This window comes from Cibotium barometz, chromosome 57 (assembly GCF_041138505.1).
Source record: "Cibotium barometz isolate CiBa-2024 chromosome 57, ASM4113850v1, whole genome shotgun sequence".
Taxonomy (NCBI): domain Eukaryota; kingdom Viridiplantae; phylum Streptophyta; class Polypodiopsida; order Cyatheales; family Cibotiaceae; genus Cibotium; species Cibotium barometz.
In genome coordinates, this window is record NC_141102.1 from 39477373 (window position 1) to 39503829 (window position 26457).

A 26457-nucleotide genomic window follows, 5' to 3' on the forward strand; every position below is an offset into this window, starting at 1 on the left:
ACACATTTATGTAAGTATGATTGGTTTATGTCACAAGTTGTGTAATGTTGAAAGGATAAGCATCACATGGGCGGTGTTCTTAATAGAGAATCTCAATCTAAATGGATACTAAATTTAGAAGAAAAGAAGAGCATTGACTACTTTGAGATTATTACTTATTGTATTTTAATTTATATAATCATGCAAGTAAAGAACTTGATAATTAATGTTTTTTCTTATAAAAGATTATGATTAGTTCTAAATCTAGTTTAAACTTGTGTTTTGAAACCTACACATGCAACACTTTAAGGTTTTGTTGTTCCTGCATCCTTTGGGTATATATGATGAACCATGGGGAAAACCTTCAACAAAGAGGTTTGCTCAAAGAAGATGTATGTGCAAAGGGAAGTTGTGAGGGAGTATGAGGCCAATAGTACACTACCCCCCATCTATGGAACCATCTAGGGAAACGAGGAGTTTGTCCTTTATGGTTCAATTTGTAAGTAATTTTTCATAAGTAGAATTGCATGAGGATTTCTAATTATAATTACCAAGTAAATTAATTTTTAAAAAATTTTAAAAAAGAGTATGGACTAAGCTGGATAGCTACACTACTCTCCGTGGGTATAGAAGAGTGCTCATTTTAATATTGACCAAGAGAGGAGATGCACCTATTTGTATATTTATGTAGCTTAATTTATTTAGAACCTTTCTTTCAATGGAAAGATCATGGCAAGATGCAGATGCACAAAAGATCGCGGTGAGATGCACGTGCATAAAAGATCATGGCTAGGTGCACGTGCATAAAAGATCATGGTGAGATGCACATGCACAAAAGATCATGGGGCAGATGGATGAGCACGACCATACCACAACAATGTAGGCACTCAGAGTTATCGACATAGATTAAGAAGATGGAGAGGATGATTATGACATGGATGAGGGAGAAGTAGATGGAGAACAACAATAGGTTTGATAAGGAGAGTATGGATTTGGATATATATTTTTTGGCTCAAGAATTGAAGCGTAGCATTATTATGTACCTACCTTTTCATTGTAGATTTCAAGAAGATGGAGAGGATGATTATGACATGGATGAGGGAGAAGTAGATGGAGAACAACAATAGGTTTGATAAGGAGAGTATGGATTTGGATATATATTTTTTGGCTCAAGAATTGAAGCATAGCATTATTATGTACCTACCTTTTCATTGTAGATTTCATGTGTGGATACACATGGAGGTTTTTTTTTGTTCACTTGCCTTAGGCCTCAATATATATGGATAAACATTTTGTCACACCATGTGTAGTACTTTTTTAGTTTGTGGATTGTTTCTTCTTTTTCTTATTAATGTTTGTAAATAAAAGATTTTTATGGACTAACAATAATATGCACCATTGAATATATATGATCAAAAGTAAGGGTGCATGTATGCACTAAAAATATGCACCATTAAATATAGATGATCAATGTATCCATTAAAAATAGAATGAAGAATAGATATTGTGAATTCTTAAATATCTCTCATGTATACATACACACCGGTCAACTAACATCTCATGAATCACCCAAACTCATAGGCCATATCAATGGTGTTTTGAGAATCAACCATAGAGAGAGATATATATATTATTAATTCCATTTTTGTGTTATAGAGCATCAGTTAATGCCTTGTAATATCAATACACCATGTGTTACTTTATAGTAGAAACAATTGTGTCACTATGTGACATCACCTAAGGTCAATTAGATAATCGCCAAAAGACTTGTTAAGTGTAATGTTGCAAGTGACGTCAATATTCTTAAAAACCTTACATGCTACTTGTTGTAAAGTAACGTCAATATTCTTAAAAACCTTACATGTTGCTATCGCCTTTAGTGTCGGCTCATGCTTGAAATGTAGTAGCGGAAGATGGGCTTTTTTTCCTTTGGTAAATGTAGTAGTGGGAGATGGTTTCTACGTGTTAGACCTACCCAAAGCGGTCACATTTGGAGAAGGTGTGTTGCTTATCAGCTATACGAAACAAAATCATGTGGAATAATCTTATTTTTAATGCCCTCCAAGAATGAAGGTGATATGGGGGTTTTGTTAGAAGTGTCAAGGTCTTCGATAGAAAGGCATATGAGTGTTTATAAAAGAGCCATGTCCTTCTTTTGAAGAGTACGTCATATTTTAAGAGGTCTGACAACCTTCAATGCATGATATGCTATTCAAGCAAGCCATTTGGTGGTTGACCAATGGGCAAAAATTCATAGCACCACAAGTACCATAGCACTTACCAAAGGCTTGGCTCGCATGGCACTCCCAAAGAAGTGGAGGCAAATAATATAATTTCTAGGCAGTAAAAAAAGATTAGTTGTGAGCTAGATGCTAAATGCACGGTTCCTTTTGAGAAGTAGCCATGCCCTTCAAAATTTGATGGAGTTCGCTAGATTTAGCACATTTCAATGCGTGCAAATGTACTTTCTAATTGCCTTTTACAAGCTTTTGCACATTTCTAAGATTTTTACTTGATTTTTTGAGACAGGCTTTTACAACCGTATTTGACTAAAATGTCCAAAAGAAAAAAAAATGGACATGACAATCATTAAAAAAATCAAGCCATTGTCATGTCATTTTTGATGCCTGGTCATGTCTTTCTTTTTTTGGGTAGTTTTTGGTAGAGAGAGAGAGAGAGAGAGAGAGAGAGAGAGAGATTAAATCTTGTAAAAGCCTGACCTTGATGTCAACTTTGGCAAGGAAGCTACCATGCAAGCAACAAGTAACATTAGGCCTTTGGGAATAATTTTCCAAACATCCAAAGTGGGAATGTGGTCCTAAGGTCCTAGGTAGTTGCAAAGAAAATAAATTTTGTTGCTCGTTAGGGCCCTATTTGTGGAGGTTGGCGTGATTATGTTATTCATGAAACATATATATATTATATATTATATATAAAAGAGGAATAACTTTTTGGATATAAATCCTGCCCCCTCACCCACGGACAGTGCTACGACAGCGAATCGCGGAGACAATCCAAGACCACAGAATATTCAACGACGGACAACTTCTACGAAGGTTTCTCATTACGGCGGCGAGCCTATAAAAGCATTTTTTTAAAACCGGTCAAAATACGGACATTCTTATATTTTGCCGGTATTTTAGCAAAACTAATAAATTTGAATCATTTTTTTTCACGGCTTGACATATTTCTAGCCGGGTTTCCCACATTTCAGCCAGTAAAAATACATTGAAATGCCATTTTTGTCGAGCCCTCGACGATCCATGTCGGAGATCTTCCCCGTTTTGCAAGATTCCTTGATCCTTTCTCCCAAAATTAAGAGGAGCACACATGGGAAGTTTGTAAAACCCCTAAGACCTCTTAAAAATTACCAAATTTTACACCTTATTTCAAAGGAACTTGAAGGTCCAGTTCTTATATGCACAAGTTTTCACACCAAGATAGGACCCCTACTAGATTAGTGTTTAGCTATTTCTTTTCCACTCTCTCTCTCTCTCTCTCTCTAACTCCCTTAATCTCTCTTATTCTCTCTACTTCTCTCTATTTCTCTCAAACTAGCCAAATCTCTCTCTCTCTCTCTAACTCTCTCACTCTCTTATCTTTCTGTAACTCTCTCTCTCTCTCTCTCTCTCTCTCTCTCTCTCTCTCTCTCTAACTCTCTCGAACTGGCCACCCACAACACTCTCTAACACTATCTCTCTCTATCTCTCCTCATTCTATCTAACACACTATATCTCTCTTTCTCTCTCTAACACACACTCTCTCTCTAATTCTCTTTACCTTTCTCTAACTATCTCTAACTCTCTTTCTTTCTTTCTCTAACTATCTCTAGTTCTCTTTACCTTTCTCTAACTATCTCTAACTCTCTTTCTTTCTCTCTCTCTAACCCTCTCTTTCTCTCTCTCTATAACTCTATAACTCTTTCTCTCTCTAAAGAGTAGTAGTCTCTCTCTCTAACTCTCTTAGTCTCTCTCTCTAAAGAGTAGTAGTATAGTATCTAACTCTCTTAGTCTCTCTCTATCTCTCTCTCTCTCACAATAACTCTCCTTCATGTCTCTCTTTAATTCTCTCTCTAACTCACTAACTCTTTCTTTAACTCTCTCTCTCTCTCCCTCTCACTCTCTAACTCTAGTTCTCTCTCTCTAGGTCTTTTCAACTCTCTCTCTCTCTCTCTCTCTCTCTCTCAATCTCTCCTACTCTCTCTAATTCCCTCTATTTCTCTCTCTAACTTACTAACTCTCTCTCTCTCTCTCTCTCTCTCTCTCTCTCTCTCTCTCTCTCTCTCTCTCTCTCTCTCTCTTTAACTCACTCTCTCTCTAGATTTCTCTCTCGAATTATCTTTTTCTGACTCTCTCTCTCTCTCTCTCTCCTTAACTCTCTCTGTCTCTAACTCTCTCTTTTTCTCTCAAACTTGGCCAACTCTCTCTCTAGTTTTATCTCTCTAACTCTATCTTTCTAAGTCTCTCTCTCTCTCTCTCTCTCTCTCTCTCTCTCTCTCTCTCTCTCTCTCTTAAACTCTCTTACTCTCTCTATTTCTCTCGAACTGGTCAACTCTATCTCCCTCTCTTTGGTCAACTCTTTCTCTAGCACTCTCTGTATTTCTCTAACTCACCCCACTAACTCACTCTTTTTGTCTCTCTCTAACTCTCTCTCTCTCTCTAACCCTCTCTCTCTCTCTCTCTCTCTCTCTCTCTCTCTCTCTCTCTCTCTCTCTCTCTGTAACTATCTCAATCTTTCTTCCTTTTTTACTCTTTATATTTCTCTCGAATTGACCAACGCTCTCTCTCTCTCTCTCTCTCTCTCTCTCTCTCTCTCTCAATCTCTCTTACTCTCTCTAAATCTCTCTTACTCTCTCTCTCTCTCTCTCTCTCTCTCTCTCTCTCTCTCAATCTCTCTTACTCTCTCTAATTCTCTTGAACTGGCCAACTCTACTCTAACTCTCTCTCTAACACTCTCTCTCTTTTCAACTCTTTCTCTCGAATTGGCCCTCTCTCTAACACACACTATCTCTCTCTAACTCACTCGCTCGATCTAGCCAATTCTCTCTAACACACGATCTCTGTCTCGCTTTCTCTCTAACACACACACTCTCTCTGACTCTCTCTAACTCTCTTTCTAACCCCTCTTTCTCTCTCTAACTCTCTAACCCTCTAATCTAACCCTCTAACTCTCTCTCTCTTTCTCTCTAACACTCACTCTCTCTCTAACAGTCACTCTCTCTAACACCCCTCTTTCTCTCTAACACTCACTCTCTCTCTCTAACTCACTCTCTTTACCTTTCTCTAACTCTCTTTTTAACCCCCCCTCTCTCTCTCTCTCTAAAACTCATTGTTTCTCTCTAACTCACTCTCTTTACCTTTCTGTAACTCTCTCTCTCTCTACCCCCTTTCTCTCTTTCTCACTCTATAAGTCTCTCTCTCTCTCTCTAACCCTGTAATCTAACTCCCTCTCTCTCTAACTCTCCTCTCCAACTCACTCTCTTTACCTTTCTCTCTCCAACTCTCTCTCTCTCTGTCTCTCTACTTCTCTCTTTTTAACTCTCTTAAACTCTCTGTCTCTCTCTCTCTTTTAACTATCTCAAAAGCGGTCCATAATGTGAACACGCTAAAGTGGACTAGGTAGATGTGGACTAGTCGGTGTAGTCCAGTTGTAGAATCTCTAGTGAAGATATATTCACTCACTCTCTCTAACTCTCTCGAACTGGCTATCTCTAACTCTCTCGAACTGGCTATCTCTCTCTCTAACACTCTCTCTATCTATTTCTCTCTCTAACACAAACTCTCTCTCTAACCCTCTTTACCTTTCTCTAACTCTCTCAAACTGGCCACCTCTCTCTCTAACTCTCTCTAACTCTCTCTAACGCTCTGTCTCTCTTTCTCTCTATAACACATACTCTCTCTCTCTCTCTCTCTCTCTCTCTCTCTCTCTCTCTCTCTCTCTGATCTCTCTTTCTAACCTCTCTCTCTCTCTCTCTCTCTCTCTCTCTCTCTCTCTCTCTCTCTCTTTGTCTAACGCACTCTTTCTCTCTAACTCTCTCTCTCTTTACATTTCTCAAACTCACTCTTTTTAGCTTTCTCTAACTCTCTTTCTCTAACTCTCTTTCTAACCCTCTCTCTCTCTTTCTCTCACTCTCTCTCTAGCACTCAATGTTTCTCTCTAACTCACTCCTTTCTCTAACTCTCTCTCTAGCCCTCTCTCTCTCTCTCTCTCTCTCTCTCTCTCTCTCTCTCTCTCTCTCTAAACCACTAATGTAACCCTCAAATAAGATATATATATATATATATATATATATATAGTATGGTATAGAAGAGTAGTAATATAGAAGAAGAAGAGAAGAAAGGAGAAGCTGCCACGTGGAGCATCTACGGGCCACCACGTATTAGCTCCCAAATAAGATATAGAAGATGGAATAGTCCAAGTAATGTACGCGTTGATAGTGTGACTTTTTTGTGTGTGAACTTATACACTTCTAAAGAATCTATTAAAATCTAATGAATTGACCCCATAAGATGTGAAATCCTTGAGGTCATATGTGGTTATAATACAAATGTAATGATGTCGAGCATTCACCTCGAGGTTAAATAACACATTCTTACCTAGGAAGGATAAATCCTAGTTTGGCATCCCTCTCTTCTTAAGGTAGCTTTATCTTGCTAAACTATAGACATTAAGGTTTTTTGGTAAATGCAGATTTGAAAACTTGTTTTTTGGGTGAAATTTTATCACAACTAGGATCTAAGGTTCAAACCTAGGATTGTTGTTTGAAAAAAATAGGTCTTTCCTTTTTCATTAGAAAATGCTTACTCATTCAAATCTTTGATAAAATTAGCAACAAAAAAAATAAATCTCAATTGCTTTGTGCTATTTTACCATCTTAATTATTATTTAACTCATATTCCCACACTCTTTCAAATGATGGCGTAAAACTAGCCTCCTTTAAAATTACCAATAAAAAATAAATCTCAATTGCTTTGTGCTATTTATCATCTTAATCATAGTTTAACTTATGTTCCCAAACTCTTTCAAATGATGGCATAAAAAACTATCATTAAAGCCTCTACATAAAATGACTATGGTTTTATTATTTGAGGTCTTGTGACACACTTCATTTTCCTTTAAAAATGACCCCACATAGTATCAAGCATTTCTATATAGCATCCACAATCATTTGAAAGGAAAATTCATGGTATCGTTTTATGTGATATAGTTCTTTGGTTAATGTATTTATAGAGTTTCTTGATGTACAACAAGTGATGTGTTTCCATACTTAAGACTTTGTTATCAATTTCATAATGTGGGTATCAATTTTCAAAGTAAACATCTTTGAAAGGGAAATCTTTCTGTGTGCTATAGTTCTTTGGTTGATGAATTTGTATAGTTACATGATATACAAGTGATGTGTTTCCATATTTGGACTTTGTTATAATTTTCAAAAGAATCAACTTTGTTACAATTTTCAAAGGAATCACAAAAAGTAGCTTTATGAAGCACCTTTCACTACAGTTCCGAAAATTGAGCTTTACTTCTAAAAAGTTAAATAATGACTTATCCTATGGTCATCTTTTTAATGCACGTCATAGTCCTTGCCCATTAGTAAGAATGTACTTTTTCTATATTCTTAGGGTTAGAGTGATGGAACTAGTTGTAACACATATTAAAATGACTAGTGGCTTGACCCATCCTGACGAGCAAGAGTATTCTTGCATGCATCCTTGTCGACCACAAATTACTGCAATAGAGAGAGGTGTTGCTCTAGAGTCCCAATGTCATGGGTTCAAGCCCTCATTGCGCAAGCAATGGCATGCATGGGTGTCTATGTTGTGTTGCGTTTTCTAATTCTAGCCAATTTCCCTAAAAAAGAATGCTCGTCCTCGAAGCATAAGTAGAGATAAGCATTATATTTGAAGCCCATGATGGGCTCCATGGTCCTTGGCTTGCCAACCTATATATAAACAGACCATGCTTGCCATATATATCCAGGTAGAAGCTCCTAAAGCACTTACTTTCTTTGAATAAAGCACCAAACTTGGCGTAAATAAACAGCTACCATTCTAACCCAATATAATATTGACAATCTCAACACACCTGAACAAAGCTTTAAAACAATCTTGGGACAACTAGATTATCTCTCCTTGGAAGCCTATACTCCTCGCCTCCATCTGGCAAAATAAATTTAAGAAAAAAACATTAGCTATTGCAGGATATAATTTTCATGGTGGAAAGAAAGAAGGAAAACGATAAACCTTACAGAACTCATTTGGTGGATTAATATTTGAGGCGAATAGGGTTTGAACAGGATTGTAGACAACAAATTGAAAAATTCTGTATTGTCCAGTGCCAAGATGACTCGAAAATCTAACCTATCATATAATTCTGTATTATCTAGTGGTGAGACCCATCTCCGAGATGGGTTTATCTCAGCACACCGTTAAAAAAGATAACTTTGTTAAAAAAGCATCACCAGTTAACAGACATTCAAATTGGTTAAGACACAAAGATGATATCTGAAGGAGAAGCAACCGGTTCATATCTTTATGACCTTGATAGAAAATCCCATTGAAATGAGATCGGATGTGAAGATCTGGACTAAGAAAAAGTTCATGAAGGAACACATTCCTAGAGGGTGTACTACTGAGTCTCTTCTAGTGACTGGCTTTGTAGCTAGGGTATCACATTTCTTGGCAGCATTCATATTTTGTTTCGAAGGAGAAGCGATGGGATTGGATCTATGGTTTACTTAATAGTGGGATTTGATAGGATATTGGTGGCTTTTGTAAAAATTAGATTGCTATATATGTTTCTACGCAATTTATAAACATGATTGAAATTATGTTCCCAAAAAAAAAACATCGAATTGAATTTGACATGTAAGGTGTTGTAGCGTACTTTACATACATATACCAAAATTAAGTTTTTGCTACCCACCTCTCTCTCTCTCTCTCTCTCTCTCTCTCTCTCTCTCTCTCTCTCTCTCTCTCTCTCTCTCTCTATCTATCTATCTATCTATCTCTAGATGCACCCTCTCCCTCTCCCTTTCTCGGCCCGCACAATTCTCTCTCTCCAATAGAGAGACATTCAACTTTCTCTCTCAGGTGCATCTCTCTCTTTCCCTCCCTCTACCTTTCTCTCTTTGGATCGAAACACACCCACACATACAAACTCTCTCTCTCTCTCTCTCTCTCTCTCTCTCTCTCTCTCTCTCTCTCTCTCTCTCTCTCTCTCTCTCTCTCTCTCTCTTAAAGCCACCGCTCTCGTCATGCATGCATCCAACTTAAGGATGAGCACTTGGACATGGGACGGGCGGCCGTTAAGGGGGTAGCTTCAGTGAGTATGCATGTTATGCTGCCCATCGCAACTTTTCTTTAAGCCACTTAAGGGTTCTCTCATCGTGCCTACATCCAACCTAAGTACTTATTTGAATGATAAAGCATAATCTACGTTACTCTTCTTAATCTACTTCACTCTTCTTAATATCTGGTATTGATTGAAGCCGGAAGACATTACATTTTCAAATCACAGATCTATACATGGGTAAACCTTGGGGGTAGAAACATCATATACTGCCACATGTCATCGTTAAATATATAAAAGTAGTATCTTTTATTTATAGTATAGATATAATCCACTTTATAATTTTATTTTGAGATATTGTTCTTACACATTTGCCTTAAAACTCAAAATATTTTTGTATCTCCTAAACTGCATTAGTCTTTCTCTCTTTACTCTCTCCTCACCGTCCATGCAGTATGCACTCAAAATGCCTCCATGGGCTTAATCGTCCTCTCAAGACTCAACCCCATCCCAGACTTGCCAATGTTAGGAAAAAAACATTTTCAAAAATTGTCAAAATAAGGAAAGTTATTTGTAAACATGTGTGGTTTTTCTCTCAAAAATTTTGTAAATCTACCAGAGAATATTCCAAATTTGAGCCCTCAAAAATACACTAAAGGACGGCCTTTTTTTCGATACTACCCTGGGGCCGATGCTACATGCAATTCAATTTTTATATTTTTGGAACACTGTCACGAGGTGGCTTTACTGCCTCCACATATTTGCACAAGGTAGATCAATAGCTTTCAATTCTAGAGCTAAAGAGAGGGTCAACCGCATGGTGGAGATGCTTAAACCCCCAAAATTTATGGATAAGAGAATGCCTAAGGCTTTGGGCTCGCCCCGCGTGCCTGTCATGAATTTGCCACCTCGCCTTGTCAGTTGAAGACCAACACGATAGGAAAATATCGCTATGTATCTCCAACTAGAAAAACCACCTATAGAGCGAGCAAATACAGGAGGTGGCCATCTGGCTGTCTGATCCAACAGCTAGCTGATTGATAGTGAAACTTCTTGGTGATCTCCCAAGTGTCCCTTGCATATAAACTCACAAACAAACACATAGAAGATGGTGCCGAGGGCTCACCTTCCAACCATAGCTCCCATAGAGCACCCCCCAACTATGTGCTTCCTTTGAGCTGGGTACACAACCCAAAAATAAATGATGCTACAATAATGAATCAGAGCGCCTCACAAAGCAAAGCAAACAAAGCTTCCATCAGAGCTTATCTCTCTAATTCTAAGGTATGCCCCCCTTGGCACACAGTGCATGAGCGCAGCACAACAAAATGGGCAGCGCAAAGCAAAGAAAAACGGGCTCCTTTGAAGCATGGGTGCCTTAGACCTCTCTCAAGGGGGGCAACCTCTCGGGTCTCTTTTCGATGACACACTCCATCGCCTCCCTACCCTATCCGCCTTCAACATCTGCTTCTGCAACTCGCTCAACAAGGGAGCTACCCTCTGCCCTTATGAGAGGCGACGCAAGAGCTAGTAGTTGAGCAACACATAGGGAGTAGCAGCTTTGCACAGAGCATGGCACATAAGCTGGCAAGCAAAGCAAAGCATAGAAGTTCTCCAGTTTCTGTGACTCACAAAGCAAAGCAAACAAAGTCCTCATTAGTGCTTCTTTCTCTTCTTAGGTGTGCCCCCTTGGCACACAGTGCATGAGCGCAGCACAATAAACTGGGCAGTGCAAAGCAAAGAAAAAGAACGCAAGGAAGGAAAAGAGGAAGTAAACAGAGGGAGGGAGAGATAGAACGAGAGAGAGAGAGAGAGAGAGAGAGAGAGAGAGAGAGAGAGAGAGAGAGAGAGAGAGAGAGAGTTACCCCTGCAAACCAGCTTGTACTTCATATCTCACAAATAGAAAGCAAGCCACGGCTGTTCATGTGTATCGCTGGTTGCAAGAATGCATCCCCTTGAGCTCTTCATCTTCAGAATCGCCTTTGTCGGCTGCGTGCGTTTGAGAGAGAGAGCCGGCTCTCTCTCTCTCAAAACGGCTCTCTCTCAAAAAATGAGGTGGCATGTGGTTAGCGTTTGCAATTTGAAATAAAATAGCATTGAAGGTGACAAAAAAAAAAAGCTGTCACATGCCTTCACATTAACTGACACTAATAATTCTGAAGCCTAGAATACCCAAAGAAGAAAATAGGCCTAAAATTTTTGCCACGTGGCATGTAGGTGCAAGCCCATTTATATATATATATATATATATATGGTAATGAGTGATCCAAATAATATCCATGCTAGGGGGTGGACTAAATAAAACATCCATCCCTTGCAACATAACTAAAGAGGATGATCATTTTGAGAGACCTCAATCTACAACCATAGGCTAGATTTATGAACAATCGTAAGGGCCGATAATCATGCTTGTCATGAACGAGCTCTTAGGAAGTTGCTATGCTCATAGGCATGGACAAGTGTTCTAACTTACCCCAGTTCTCATTGAATTGGAAAAGTGACCTTAAAACTCTATTTGAAGGGATCATATGCATAAACTTTGCTCATTCCTATATGAAGGTATTGGGGGTGAGTCAATATCACTTGAGTGTGTGGGAGATGGTTTTTAGTTAAGATATATCTAAAGATTTTACATTTGCGAAAGGTAAATTGCTTATTATAAAAATGTCAAAGATATCTTTCATTGTTGTGTTGGATGGGTATAACATTGTCCTCCATAAAGCATCAACTTTTTGAAGCTCCATTCCTCTTCCTTGATATGGTGTTATCCAATTAGAAGACGGGTAGTACTTTCTTGTCTTGATCATTTTATGAATGGTGGTGCAGAAATTATTGCCTAAAGGATGCTTTAAATAGAACTTCCAAAACATCAATGCTCTATCAAAAATGTTTGTTGGAGTAAGACAAACTTTGTTCTTCAAATCATCTCTGCACCATATTGCATGTAAATTTCTATTTCCATTGAAATATCTTCAGCACTAATATTATGTGACACATTTTTATAATGAGGCTTATCAATATCTTTCATACAATAGCCTATCATACCATGAAATGTGTGCATGTTCTTCTGCCTTAATGCTCTACACATTACAATGCCACCAATGGGATTATTCTTATCCCAACCAAGATACTTTTTGATGAGCTTATTAATTGCAATTATTGACTTTGCATGAATTCTAATGACCATTTGATAGTGTAAATGGAAAACTATGCCTCCTCTTTCCAATGAGCAACTACCAGCAAAGCATTCTTTAGTGATAAAATCATGAATATTATTTAGTAATGCTTCATCAATGTCACTACCACCTAATGATATTGTCACACTTAGCTCAAGCACTTTCAAGTTGACATTGGATTGATCTAACATTGCATCTTCATTAGATAACTTCTTTGGTCTTCCACGATTTTTCTTAGGTTCTATGCTTGAAACTTCATGGCTTTCATTAGTTGAATTTATAAATTTTCCAGTCGTTGATTCTCTTGCTCTTTTTTTTATTTTTGACATTTCACTACATAATAAAAAAGAAAAAATAGGTTAATAATTCAGAATACATATAGTCAAATTAGTGATAATACAATTGTGGAAAGATAAAAATAAACTACATAAAACAATAATAAATGAATAAGTTAGAAATTTAAAATGTTTGTTATCAAAAAACATATGTGAAATTGGACGTCGTATATGACAGAACCTTGTGCTAGCAAGAAGAGTTGAAACAAAGACGCAGAATCTTAATCTGTTGAAAGCAAATTATTAATTAATCAATTTCATTAATTCTACCCGCTCGAAGCGCATTATTAATTGTATGTCCCTATTTAATTAATTGCAATTGAATCGTTTTATTTTTAAATTAAAAATGAACGTTTATTAGAAATACATACCTTGTTCTAGGACGTTCAATGTACGCAAAAACGTTTTGCTGTTACTTTATTGCAAGTTCCCCTCAACGAATTAATACAATTTCTTTTTTCACTCATTATATGCCCCTATTAGCTTTCCAAGTAATCCACTAACATTGAAGGTGTCAAATATTCATCTTAAATGTAATCCAGTAAGATTGAAGGTGTCAAATATACATCTTAAATGTATATAATGATACATGTGTTGGTACAAACATTACGAAATAAGCATAGTTTTTGATACCCTCTAGGCATGCAGATAAAATGGAGGCTATCTTAGAAGTGAGTTTCTCATAGGAAGGGTGTACTATTGTTTTCAAAAAAAGCCATCCCTTCTTTTGAAGAGTAGACTTTGTTATAAGAGGTATGACAACCTTTACTCTTGGAGCATATGTATGGAGTCTTTATAGTAAGGAGCATCTGCAAAAAAAGGGGCACAGAGTCTTTATAGCAAGGTGCATTCAAAATTGCTTCCCCAAAAATATCATATTTTGTTAAGGCAAGCCACTTGGTGGTTGACCAACGGCAAATGTGTGGCACTTTTTCATGGCACTTACCCCAAAGGCTAGGCTCACATGGCATTCCAAAAAGTGGTGGCTAGAGGGAAACAAACACATTTCAAAGCATTAAAAAATCAATTTAAACTTGCCAAATGGATACTAAATTTAATATGTGGGTTTGCCCTTTTGAAGTAGGCTTGCCCTTTGAAAATGACAAATAACACAAATAATCATGGGTTTCTAGGCTTTTTAACGTATTTTTTGACATCCCTTAAGGATTGGATGATCATTAAAAAAAATAACAGGACAAAATTATCAAACAGCAAGCCTTTGGCATATCAAACTACTCTTATTCATTTTTTTCTTGTTTGAAAAATTCGTAGAGGTTGTTAGCAAATATACCTAGATTTTTGAAAAAGCGAGTCAAAAATCAGCTTTTGGATGCCAATCATGCAACTATATTGTCCATACAAGTTTAGCACTTTGGGCAGAAGCCAAAGGAGGAATGTTGTCCTAAGGTTCAAAGGAAGGTTACGTGTACATACTACAAGCGTGTTCAAACTGTGGGTCCTTGGATGTTGGTTCAAATCTCTAGTAGGATCTTGGATGTTGCCCAAGCGGCCATAGGCCCTACACGCCCAATGCATTATAGATTTAATTTAATTTGTCCCCCCCCCAAAAAAAAGATTTAATTAATTTATCCCCCAAAAAAGATTTCATTAATTTATATCCCCCCCCAAAGAGCTTTGAACTCGAAAAACACTTAAAAATATTTATTTTGATTTTTTTAAGAGCTTTGAACTCGAAAGATTTAATTCGTACGCTTAACAAAAATCTAAACAATGCATCATACAGCGTGTGGAGCGATTTGATTAATTGAAATAAAAAAAAGAGCATTGAATTTGAAGGCTGATTTGTACACAGTAAAAATGTAGACAAAAAAATCAAATATACAAAAAACGGTTGCTGTTTAGAAGGGGGAAAAAAAGGGTATACAAATTTGTTGAAAAAGGAAAAAAATTGAGCGTAAATGGTGTTCTCAATCAGCACGGCGGCACGCCTCTTGCGCATCAAATGTTAGTTATAACAGGCAGGGCGGTATTCAACAACGGATATAAGCTGAGGTTTATACGAGTCAAGGAGCTTTTCTTCATGGGACCCCTTGACTAGAGACTGCACGCGCATTTCCAATGTTGATTATGCACACTAATCAGTGCACTAATTACCCAATTAATGCAACACCATCTGTGCATGGCATCCGCCTTGGCTACTGCATGATGTGGAGGTAATTAAGTTGAACGAAAAATTATATGGGCTTTTTTAATCCAAGATCTTTGTAATAATTGAAGTTGCTTCGATGATAATCTGTACTGTGGATTTGTTGCTTTGATTGTGGATTAATGCTTTGATGGTAATCCCTTGATTAGTGAATGATTAAGGATGGTGATTGTGCCTGCCCAAGTAAGTGAACACCATGTAACCTTTCCTCCTCGAGCAACGCTCCGTGCGCTTGGTGACGCTGCATCCATTCTGAGCGCACCGGAAATAGCTTCTGTGTGTGCAATCAAGCAATCAGTCGAGGAATTTTAACAAACAAAACCATATTAATTATTGATTTGCCTCTATTAATGAGCATTAATCACTCTTAAACCTTTCCTGTAATTAAATTTTTTGGGGTCATTATACCTTCTAAACATCTGGTTTTTAATGTTTTTTTCTCCATATTTCCTCCACACGTAGCCGTCGTGAAGGTTGACCATTTCGGTTTCGACATGGATTTCCACCTCGCTGGCGCTGTCCCTGTTGTCTTCATAAGCGATGGATTGATTTGGTGAAGGTGGAACCGAGGTCCTGTAAGATTTTACTTACTAGATTAGTATAAGACAATTAATAATCCATCATGAGGGCGAAATGCAACAATAACTAGAAAAATCAAGGCTTACTTAATGACAAGCCAATCACTTGGCTTAATGCCAACTTTAATGTACTAAGGTTTAGCACCTGATTATTGGATGAAGACGGGAATGACTAGGACAATAAGCTTGATGACTAGGCGTGTAAACCTTTATGACTAGGAGTATTGTAAAAAGAGGATTAGTATAAAGTGTAGCAAGGAACAGTGGGTGATTATGGCAATGATTAGGATAATAATCACCAATGACCAGGTGTTTAATTGAACTTTCTAGGAAGTGAGCCTTAATGACTAGGGGTATAATAATCACTAATGACTAGGTGTTTAATTGAACTTCCTAGCCTTAATGACAAGATTAGTGTAAGGCTTAGCATAAGAGCGTGTGTGTGTGTGTGTGTGTGTGTGTGTGTTTTGGGGGGAGGAGACTAGGAATGTGTGTGTGTGTGTGAGAGAGAGAGAATCTAATTCATGTTCAATAAATGCAAGACAATATCTGTGTGTTCTTCTAATAGTTAGGTGTAGGGCTTACTGAGGATAAAGCAGCTGTGATGTTTGTGTGGGCAAGCTTGCAATCTCCATAGGAGAGCCTGTGTTGCTTGATGAGCTGATAGAATCAGCCCAGCTAATCAGGTCCTTAATCTCACCAGGGGTTACTAATGAAGCCGAAGAGCAGCTCATGGGGCTTCCCACAACTCTGGCCGGAACAAGATTACGAAGGCCGTCGAGCATGGAAAACTCGGGATTCTGGCCAAATTCATTACTATTGGGTGAAACAATTGCCCCATTTTCCATAGCTGGTAGCTGATGAGCTGCTGGTGTGGAGTCCTGCATGGCGTTGAGGCAGTACTCATCAATAATGGAGCCGTCGAAGGCGGATAAATCAGGGAGATTAAGATAATCAGGATCCCCAATCTCATTAAGGTCGGTGGGAAGCACGGTGTCTTGCCAGAGCCCATCTTCATTATACTCAAACTCGAAAACTTTGCTAGATGGAGGCGGGCAGTAGGTCCGGCTTATGGACAGAGAAGGCTGATGGAGGGAGGCGTTCATGAGCGCACGCTCCATGTTATGATCGGAAGATGATGAAGTGTGAGGGGAGATTAGAAGGTCGATTAAGGTCTCGTCTCTTAATAGGCTATCTAGAAGCTCGGGATCGATATCAAAGGGAGGAGCGTCGGTGGGAGGCGAGGGGCGGCGAGCAGGAGGACCAGCCATACACAAGGAGGGTTAGCAGAAGCGATTAGGGGCGGGGGTTATGCAGGGATTGGTGGGTCGAGCTGGGAGAGAGAGAGAGAGAGAGAGAGAGAGAGAGAGAGGCCGATGGAGTGTGGACGGTGAATGCGGGCATTTATAAGTGCGGACTTCTCAAGCAGCTTCACTGCCCCTGCGAGAGCACAGCGCGTTTGGGGGGCCCCACACGTAGCCCACAGGAACTCGGATAGTAAGGCCCTTGCCTAAGATCGAAATTTACGAGAACTTCGCGAGCGGCCCCACACGTGACCAAGATTCCCCCATTTTTCAAACCCACGAGCACTGAATTAGGGTCCCATTACTCTCCCTCTCTCCCCCTCTCTCTCTTTCTCTCCCTCAAGTCCACCACATGTGTTGCTTGATGCAGTTTCAAAAGTGCTCGTCGAGCTGAATGTGGAGAGTTAGACCCCCTTTTTCACATTCTAGACGACCATGGGCCTAAACTCATGACCTACAGGGGCAATCATTCATGTCCTTTGAGAGCTTGTCGTGTCCTTTTCTGAGCAAGCTCTGTATATAGTTTAAGGCTCTCAGGATGGGTTTGGAAATGGAAGTTGGATCCTAGCCTACCACTTCATTACTTGTCCTCTCCTTAAACACAATTCAAATTATAAGCTCCTACTGCCTCTTCATTGACATCCAACCCTTGTGAACACAATGCCTAGATATTTGATTTCCTCACTTTCCAACACACCCCACAAAAGACCTAACCCTTCTAATGCCACGCTTCTAGCTCTACTCATATATTTAGATAACATTCATTACCTTCTCTAGATTAAAAATTTTCTTTGTGCAGTCAAAACTAGTTTAATTTAAACTACTTGGCAAAATGGGGTTCCCAATCCAAGCAAAAATGGCATCACAAGCTCTTTTCTGTGCACCCTAAGTGATCAATGATCTAACTTGATCCTAGCATTTCAATCTTTGCCTCATGCACAAGAACTACAACACAATGACAGATTAGAGGCACTTATTTTTTGGGTGTTTTTTTTCCATTTGAGAAGTGCCACTATATGCATTGATATATGCAATGCAAAAGTGTTGTGTAGCAATAGTGGCAGTTTTTACAAAATTGAAAACATGTATGGTTAAAATTAATGATTTCACCATAAACATCAAGCATTATGTGATGTTACATGGACGTAGGCATAATGCATATTTAAAAAATCATGAAATATGTTGAATGATGATAGTCACATTACATTAAGGACTCTATCAAGCATCCAAATACATCATACAACCCATTTGGTCTATCTCCAAGTTTAGCATATCTAGGCACATCCTATCTAAGCCAAATTCCATCGTATGATGAACGTGAGGTGGATGCCTCATCAACATCATCACTATATGGCTCAATGATGTCAATGGATGAATGTATTGCATACTCATGTAGGGTAATCAAGAAAGTGCCTACACCACCTCCCAAGAACTAGAGAGGGGTAATTGCGAGACGACTGTTGAAAATCCATGATCCATGATCCCATTATCTAGTCCATAAGGGACACAACATGGTTTTAAGGGAATTGCCAAGCCTTGCCTCACATTTTTCGTGTGATGAGCATGAAGTGGTTCCAATTTGGTGGGAGAGGTGTGCATGAAGTTTCAAATTTGGTGGGAGAAGTGTGCATGATGTTTCCAATAGTGGCTCTCATAGCTCATAGGCCAATGGAGTGGCTCCAATTTCGTGTGCATGGTGTTTCCAATGGTGGCTTCAATAGCTCATAGGCCAATGGAGTGGCTCTCGTGTGCAGCATGATGTTTCCAATGGTGGCTTCCATAGCTCATAAGCCAAAGGTAGGCATTAATGTTGAATACATATACAATGTGTGCGCTTTGTGCGTGTTTGCATACATATACAATGTGGGTATTTGCAAGAATACATATACAATGTGTGAGCTTTACCTGCATCAAGATTAGCCAACTTCCCACATTTCCTAGAGGGTAAAGTAACAATTTGGTATAGGGGGTTGACTCCAGCTGTGTAGGGAGATTGGGACGCGCTTACTTATGTATTTCTTCTAAAGGTCAACCCACCTCTAAAGCCTGCTATACGGAGGTGTGGGAGTTTAAAGAATTATCCAAGATAGATATAGTACATGAGTACCTAGAGAAGTTTAATCTGATTTGGTAGAAGTGCCATGAAATATTGAAGTGCCATACTGAATAGGTCCTACCCAATGGGCCTATAGAAGGAATTTATCAAAATGCATAGATTTTCACAATCATTAGACCAAGTACTCTGACTCAAGGTGGAAAAAGGAAGACCACAAAACATGGAAGAGGGCTCAGCTGAAGAATATATGGGATCAAGCTGCACATCAATATTACACATGGCAAATGAACAGTAGCTAGGAATAATAGCATAACACACATGCACAACAAACATGCACATTACATGAGTACATTGACTATGAGCATATATATTACACATCACCCATGAGTCTAACTTAATGCAACTATGAATCAAACACATATTTTTCTTTAACAAAATAGCATACATACACACTCACACATTGCCATACCCATTTGAAACTATATTCAATATTGTTCTCCTACTTTCTTATTATGTAAGAATTTTAAGCACTAAGCATTGGAAGCATGACTCCCATACCCAACATCTCCCAACATACCACCAACCATTCAAAGTATCATAGACATTAAAACCATTTGAAAAAGAGTGTAAAGTTTTTTTTAAGGTAGGTGAAGCCACAAGATAGTTTAAAATTCATATTGCCGAGTTGGAAACCTGGTATGAGGCTTTCAAACCCACTCATGTCTGTACAAGAAATATTTAATGTAGTGGATATGTCTACTAATGCTACCAAGGGTTGCATGAAAACAAGGCTTATCGCTTGGTTTTTAACGATCTGTCCATTGTTGATCATTTAGGCCATCAAATACTTGCAAGATTTAAGAAGGATCATCAAAAATTGCATTAAAAAGCCTAAAAGCACACAATATTTAGTGAAACCTATCAATTTAAAAGGGAAATCAAAAGGTAGCCCTACATGACATTGAGTGTCCAACTTGCAAGTCTGAGATAATTTATTTATTTTTTTGCCTTTAAATTGTTTTTTTCCAACACTTTTTGGGAATGCCTTGTGAGTCAAGCTGAGCCAAGCCTTTGGTGAGCACCATGATAATCAAAATCTTAGGTGAGCAACACCATGACAATCACAATCTTAGAAATTTTTTTCCATTGGTCAACCATAGGTGGTTAGGCTAAACAAAATATGGTTCTTTCTAGTAATTGATTTTAAAATCACATGAGTCATATTTCAATGCATGGCCCATTGTGTCTCGATTCCCTAGCATGGATCTCCTTTTATCCACTCTTTATCACAATTTTAATCTTTGTTGTGACTAGTTCAAACACTAAAACCATAAGAATACAAAATAGGGCATTGTCACTAATAAGGAGAGGATTATGGCATGTACCAAAAAGATATTTCGTACATGTACCAAAAAGATATTTGGATTAATGAGCACAATACAAGTTACCATTCATCACCTTTGAGAAAATGACTTAGAATCAATGATTTAAATCCTTGGAATTTTATGTTCTATATCCAAGTTTACTCAGAGTCCATGTATAGGTGAAAGATGGTGAATTATAAAGCTACTTCTTGTGGTTCTTATTCAAGTTGACAACCACACTATAAAGGTCAAAAGATGGAAACCCGTTACTTGTAGATCAAGCAATTATACGAATCTATCAAAGAACTACATCACACGGAAAGGATCACCAATGAATGGTTCTAGAAGGTATATAAATGTTTGCTAATATGTGGGGAATTTATAAAGCAACCTAGCATAAAAATGAAACATGAAAGTTTATGATCACATGCCCTCAAATAATTATCATAGTCATTTATATGAAGGACAAAAAGCAAAAAGATTATGGAATATTAATAGGTTATCATGTGAAACAGTTGAGGAAGAGAGAAATATATATTTAAGACACCAAAAAGCATGGAGTAATTGAGATTTATTTTCTATTGGTGGATTGTCACAAATTAAAATTTAAGTAAGAGTATTCTAATGAAAAGAAGAGCAATCCACAAATTTTTCTTTCAAAAAGTTAGAGCCCAAGCAGCCTTCATTGGGCCTACAAGAAGGTGGTGCAAAGTTAGAATCTTAGCACCCTAGATGAGGAAAACTTTTACAAAAAACAAGGTTTAGAAAATGGGTTTTATTAGATCCGCATTTACCAAAGAAATCCTAAAGTCTATAGATAAGCAAGTCTCCATGAAGTTGACGGACCTTAAGGGGATGCACCCAATTGGGAAATTCTACCAAAATGAGAACTTGCTTATGGTGTTAATGGGAAAGTCCTACATTATTTTCTTTTGATTAAAACAAATAATGTTGGGGAAAGGTATGCCTCATTGATTAAAAGTTCAAAACCCTCGGCTAATGTGAACTTGAATACATAAACCTATTGTCAATTTGATTAATTATATGTGTTTTCCTTTCAAATTTCCCTTTGATTTTTTTTAAAAACTCTCGCAAATGAACAACGAGCCCACGACTGTGAGAATTATCATGTTTTTTTTGGGAACATAAAGTAAATATATTAAAAAACAAATAACAACAAGGTTTAGAGATTTTTTCCTCCATTACATCGTTTAGTAACCCGCAGATCAGAATTATACATGTTATTACTAGCAATGTCAGAAAAAAACCGTTCTTTAGTGAAATTTTCACGTCTCAGATGGAGATAAACATATCGTAATTTTACTTAGCCTTGAATGTGAGGTTTCGGATTTTAGAAATTTTAGCTATAAAACCGGTTCACTGATACATTTTTTTCGATAAAAACCAGTTGAGCTTGAAGTTCATCCTTTTTTCTTAATCATCCTTTTTTTTTTTGAGTGGTTAGGAAAAAAAGTGTGTATTTTGACACTGGTTATTAGGCATTGGAGTGGTTAGGAAAAAAGTGTGTATTTTGACACTGGTTATTAGGCATTGGGAATTTCGAGGCACACGTCATCTGTAGACACACATCAACGTGTACACGTCACATTGGGCGGAGACGTGGGCAGATTTTGTCGAGAAAAGAAAAAACCCAAAAAAACAAAAAGCGAAATGCGAGGACATATTAAATGCAAAACAAGTCAAGCATCGCCTTCACAGAAAGCCTTTGCGCGACTCGCAGTTGTGGCACCTTTCACACGACGCTACCTTGTGACTTCGAGGAAACACCACTCATGCAAAGGTCATCCCAAAAACTTCTCAACTCTAACTTTCTAAGCCATCGTCAACTATTAATATAATGAAGATGAAGATCCCCTCAAGGAATAGCTAGCTCTCTCCACCTTACATGATGGCTCTTGCTTGGAAGACCCTTGTGTATTTTCCATGCACGCGTGTAAACTGATGGATGTTTCTTGAAAGAACTCCCCCACTGTCCACACGTGCACAAGCTGCTTTGTTGTGTACACTTCTCATCCAGTGAATTCTTGGTGGTCATCACCAAGAATGATTTTCTGATGGGCTAGGTCACCTTTTAAAAATCACGAGTTTAGTAGAAATAATGTCAATTTTTCCATTTTTTATCTTGGGATAATAACACATGTTTCTTCACTTTTTACCCTATTTTTGGTGGACGACTACTCCAAATAAATGGTTGTGCCCATCAAAAAGCCAACTTGGTGGTCACTAAACGGGTAGGCAAGGGCCCATTTCATTTTTCAGTGAAGGGCATGGCCTTGGATATATCTCAAGTGCCTCTATTTGGCTTTGGTGAGACATGGCACGCCCACAAGAATTGGCATATATGTTGTGACCCAATAATTTTTTCGCTTCACACTCTTACACATCTACACACACAACTTACACCCTTACAATCAAAATGATGGATATTTTTTTAAAGAACTCTTCCCACCCTTGTGTATTTTCCATGCACATGTGTAAAATGATGTATACTTCTTGAAAGAACTCTCCCACTGTCCACCCTTATGCACGAGCTGCTTCCATGCACAAGGAAATTAGTAATGTTATTATGTAGAGTGCTCATCCAATCAATTCTTAGTGATCATCACCAAGAATGATTTCTGATGGGGTAGGTCACCTTTTAAAAATCATGAGTTTGGTAGAAATAATGTTTGTTTTTCCACTTTTTATCTTGGTAGAAATAATACATGTTTTTTTTACTTTTTACCTTACTTTTGGATGACTACTCCAAATAAATGGTTGTGCCCATCAAAAAGCCAACTTGGTGGTCACTAAAGGGTAACCAAGGGCTCATTTCATTTTTCAATGAAGGGCATGGCCTTGGATATATCTCAAGCTCCTCTGTTTGACTTTGGTGAAACATGGCAAGCCCACAACAATTGGCATATATTTTGTGACCCAATAATTTTTTCGCTTCACACTCTTACACATCTACACACACAGCTTACACTTATAATTAAAAAAATTCATACATGGCCTTTGATAGATCATAGCTATGTCAAGCTCCTCTATTTAAATGTCTTTTATAGACATGGTGGGTCCACAACAATTGGTAAAAATTTTGGCTATAATTTTTCGAGTACATGCTTTCATGCATCTACACACATAGGCCTTGCACTAAAAAAGTTTTCTAAGTGTAAGGGCATATAGCATTGAAAATATGTGTGTATGGATGTTGTATGGATGCCTACTCATGTAAGAGTGTGTAAGAAGACCTACTACAATTGAGGATGCCTACTCATGTAAGAGTGTGTAAGAAGACCTACTACAATTGAGGATGCCCATGACCATGAGGTATACACAAAGTTACACTAACCATAGAGCTATTGCGTATCTCATTGGGCTTTTTAAATATGAATTCCACAACCATGAGATACCTACAAAGTTGCACTAACGAACTCACACAAAAGTTATTGGTCATGATGTTGCATTGTTTTGTAAATCAAGGCGTCCCAAGAGAGCCAAGAGCTATGGGGAATGGAAGATCTCCATGGTGTGTGCACACAAAGAGAGAGAGAGAGAGAAAGAGAGAGAGAGAGAGAGAGAGAGAGAGAGAGAGAGAGAGAGAGAGAGAGAACAAGGCTCTTAGAGAGAGTATTTGCACACGACTCAATAAAGCTTGATTAGATGTGTTCAAGCTTACACCAAGTACATGCCTTTTAGGGTGCAAGCCTTATCTTTTGACTCAAGGGAATCACACACACATACTAAACAAGTGACACATGGCACACGTATCTTATCGACAACTAAGGGTGGGTTCACACACACTAACACACTTGGCCCATTTAGGGGTGCTCACACATAGACACAAGTGGTTACACAAACAGGGGTATACGTACACAATGGGTACACACACATACTCTAAAATACCCAAAAAAACCCCTTTGGAGCAATGGTTGAGTGACTTGAGACAACCTTTAATAGCCACCATAGTGATTTGGGCTCAATACTACACTGTAATGCTCCATCTAGGACATGTTCTGTCAAGTAGCATGCAATGCACGTGACGCTCGACCAAGCTTTGATTAAGCATGCCAAAGTGTGAGCGTCAAGTAAGTCTAGGGTTCAGGGGTGAGTCATCCAGGTCGAAGTACCGCGGGGCGACTGATAGCGGGATGGGTGCATGCTCATTCTACTCTATAGTTGGGAGGTGAACAAGAGCCCTACCTTCTCCGTCTCTGCGTAGCCACGAATGTCACATTGGTATCAAAGTGCGAGGTAGCGTTCTCACTACGTGAATGGGTGTCGGGCCCACTAAAGGATAGACCTTATCCTTTGCACAACAATTGTGTGTAGAGGAGAAGAGATAGTGGATTCGATTCCCTATCAGAGCAGAGTGGCCATGGAAGCTCTCTCTCTCTCTCTCTCTCTCTCTCTCTCTCTCTCTCTCTCTCTCTCTCTCTCTCTCTCTCTCTCTCTCTCTCTCTCTCTCTGGAAGTGCATCTCTTTCCACACACATCACCATAGCTTCAAATAGCTAGGATGATTGAGAGAGCCATAATGCCAACTGTCAATGAAGGCATGTCATGCACACGTGAGAAATATGACACCAACAACCCAATTCGATAGTAAGACGATGCGCACGTCACCTCTAGTTTCCACAGCAAGCTACAACTACTAGCATAGCATAGCATAGTAGATAATGTGCATGAGCCCATGCATGAGAGCTCATAAGATCAAGGAGCACGTGAGCTCAATAGCCAACACAAGCCACAAACGATAGTCTGTTTAATAACGACATCATAAGAAGTCATCAAACAACAGTGCCTAGCTTACAAACGATGCCTAAGTTGGCCACGTATAGCAATGCCATCAACAAAACCCAGCCCAAGCTTAGTAGGCCACAAGGGAGCATGAGGGCTCTCTCTCTCTCTCTCTCTCTCTCTCTCTCTCTCTATGCATGTTAGGCCGCATACAATAGCGGTGCCCATGTACAATAGCAATAACAAGTTGGCTGCTTGATTCTTTCACCTAAGAGAGGTAGGAGAGGAGAGGAGACCACAACAGCGCCATCATCTCCAACTCTCGCTTGTTTCTTTCATGCATGAGAGGAGAGGAGACCAGTCTCTATCTCTCAACCTCCCCACCATCTCCAACTCTCTCGGCATTGCTCCATTGACACATGCATGCGCAGTCATGCTGGAGACATCATCACCAGGTTTGTCATCTCATCACCAGAGTGCACACTTCATTAACATTGGCCGGCACACCTAGGGACTGGGTAGCTAGTTCCTATTTTCTCGCCTTGTATATTTTATTTATTCTATTTTCTTTGAATATTTAATTTCATATATTTAAAATTCTTTTAAAAAAATCCTTAAAATGGCCTCTAGGGGAGGGTAGTCCATCGAAAAGAGAATGCGAGGGAGAGGGAGAGGGAGAGGGACAGCTCGTGAGTCACTGTCATTATTGACGATGGTGTCACTCATAACTTCCTTAACTACTCGTTGGTTAAGAAGTTACTTGAGGCCAAAATTGACCACAAGTATACAATCTCGTTAGCTAATGGCTCACGATAGCACCATTTGGGATACAGTGATCTTCTTAAGAGTGTCACTACCTATGCACGATTATTAGGCTACATTATATTTTTAGGTCATACATTTAGCTAGAGCATATGCTTATCTTGGCAAGAAGTGATTATATAACCTAGGTCATACCCTAAGTCATAGCTACCAGGATAACAGCCTAGAATTTATGCATGAGGGGAGATTAGTGAGGCTATAGGGTGAGCATGAGGTATCATAGCAAGTTGCACCCCTTATTTTTTCCCCAGAGTTGTGCGATGCCATTGACATTCGATGATATTCATAAGGTATATCTTTGCACCCTCTTACATAATTTTATTTTTGTAGATGAAAAATATGTTAATAATGCATACACGAAACAAAGGTTAATGTCAATATTTTTGTAGATGAAACTGATTTTAGTAGAATGGCCTTGGGAGAGACTCCTATTTGTTGAAATTTGCTTTGTCTTTATGTGAACAAAACCTAGAACCCAAGGCAAAAATCAAGACACTAAAAACTAACAAGTACACATGTACGTTGACATCTTTATTTTCGAGAGTTTAGGCATGTTTTTCCCAACGATTTACCAAATGGTGTTCCACCATCTAAAGATATTGACCATAGCATTGAGGTGCTCCCTGTTTTGAAACCAGTAAAC

The 26457-nt window shown here is 38.6% G+C and overlaps 1 protein-coding gene across 1 annotated transcript; it reads right to left on the minus strand.

Moving 5' to 3' along the window:
- Positions 1 to 14619: 14619 nt before the first annotated feature.
- On the minus strand, positions 14620 to 16887 carry LOC147606735 (WRKY transcription factor 28-like). Its single transcript, XM_086791791.1, has 3 exons — positions 16112 to 16887; positions 15357 to 15521; positions 14620 to 15222 (listed from the first exon to the last, which is right to left on the minus strand). The coding sequence occupies exons 1-3, from the start codon at positions 16795 to 16797 to the stop codon at positions 15105 to 15107; spliced, it is 969 nt and encodes a 322-aa protein (XP_086647917.1). The 5' UTR covers positions 16798 to 16887; the 3' UTR covers positions 14620 to 15104.
- Between the last annotated feature and the right edge of the window lie 9570 nt (positions 16888 to 26457).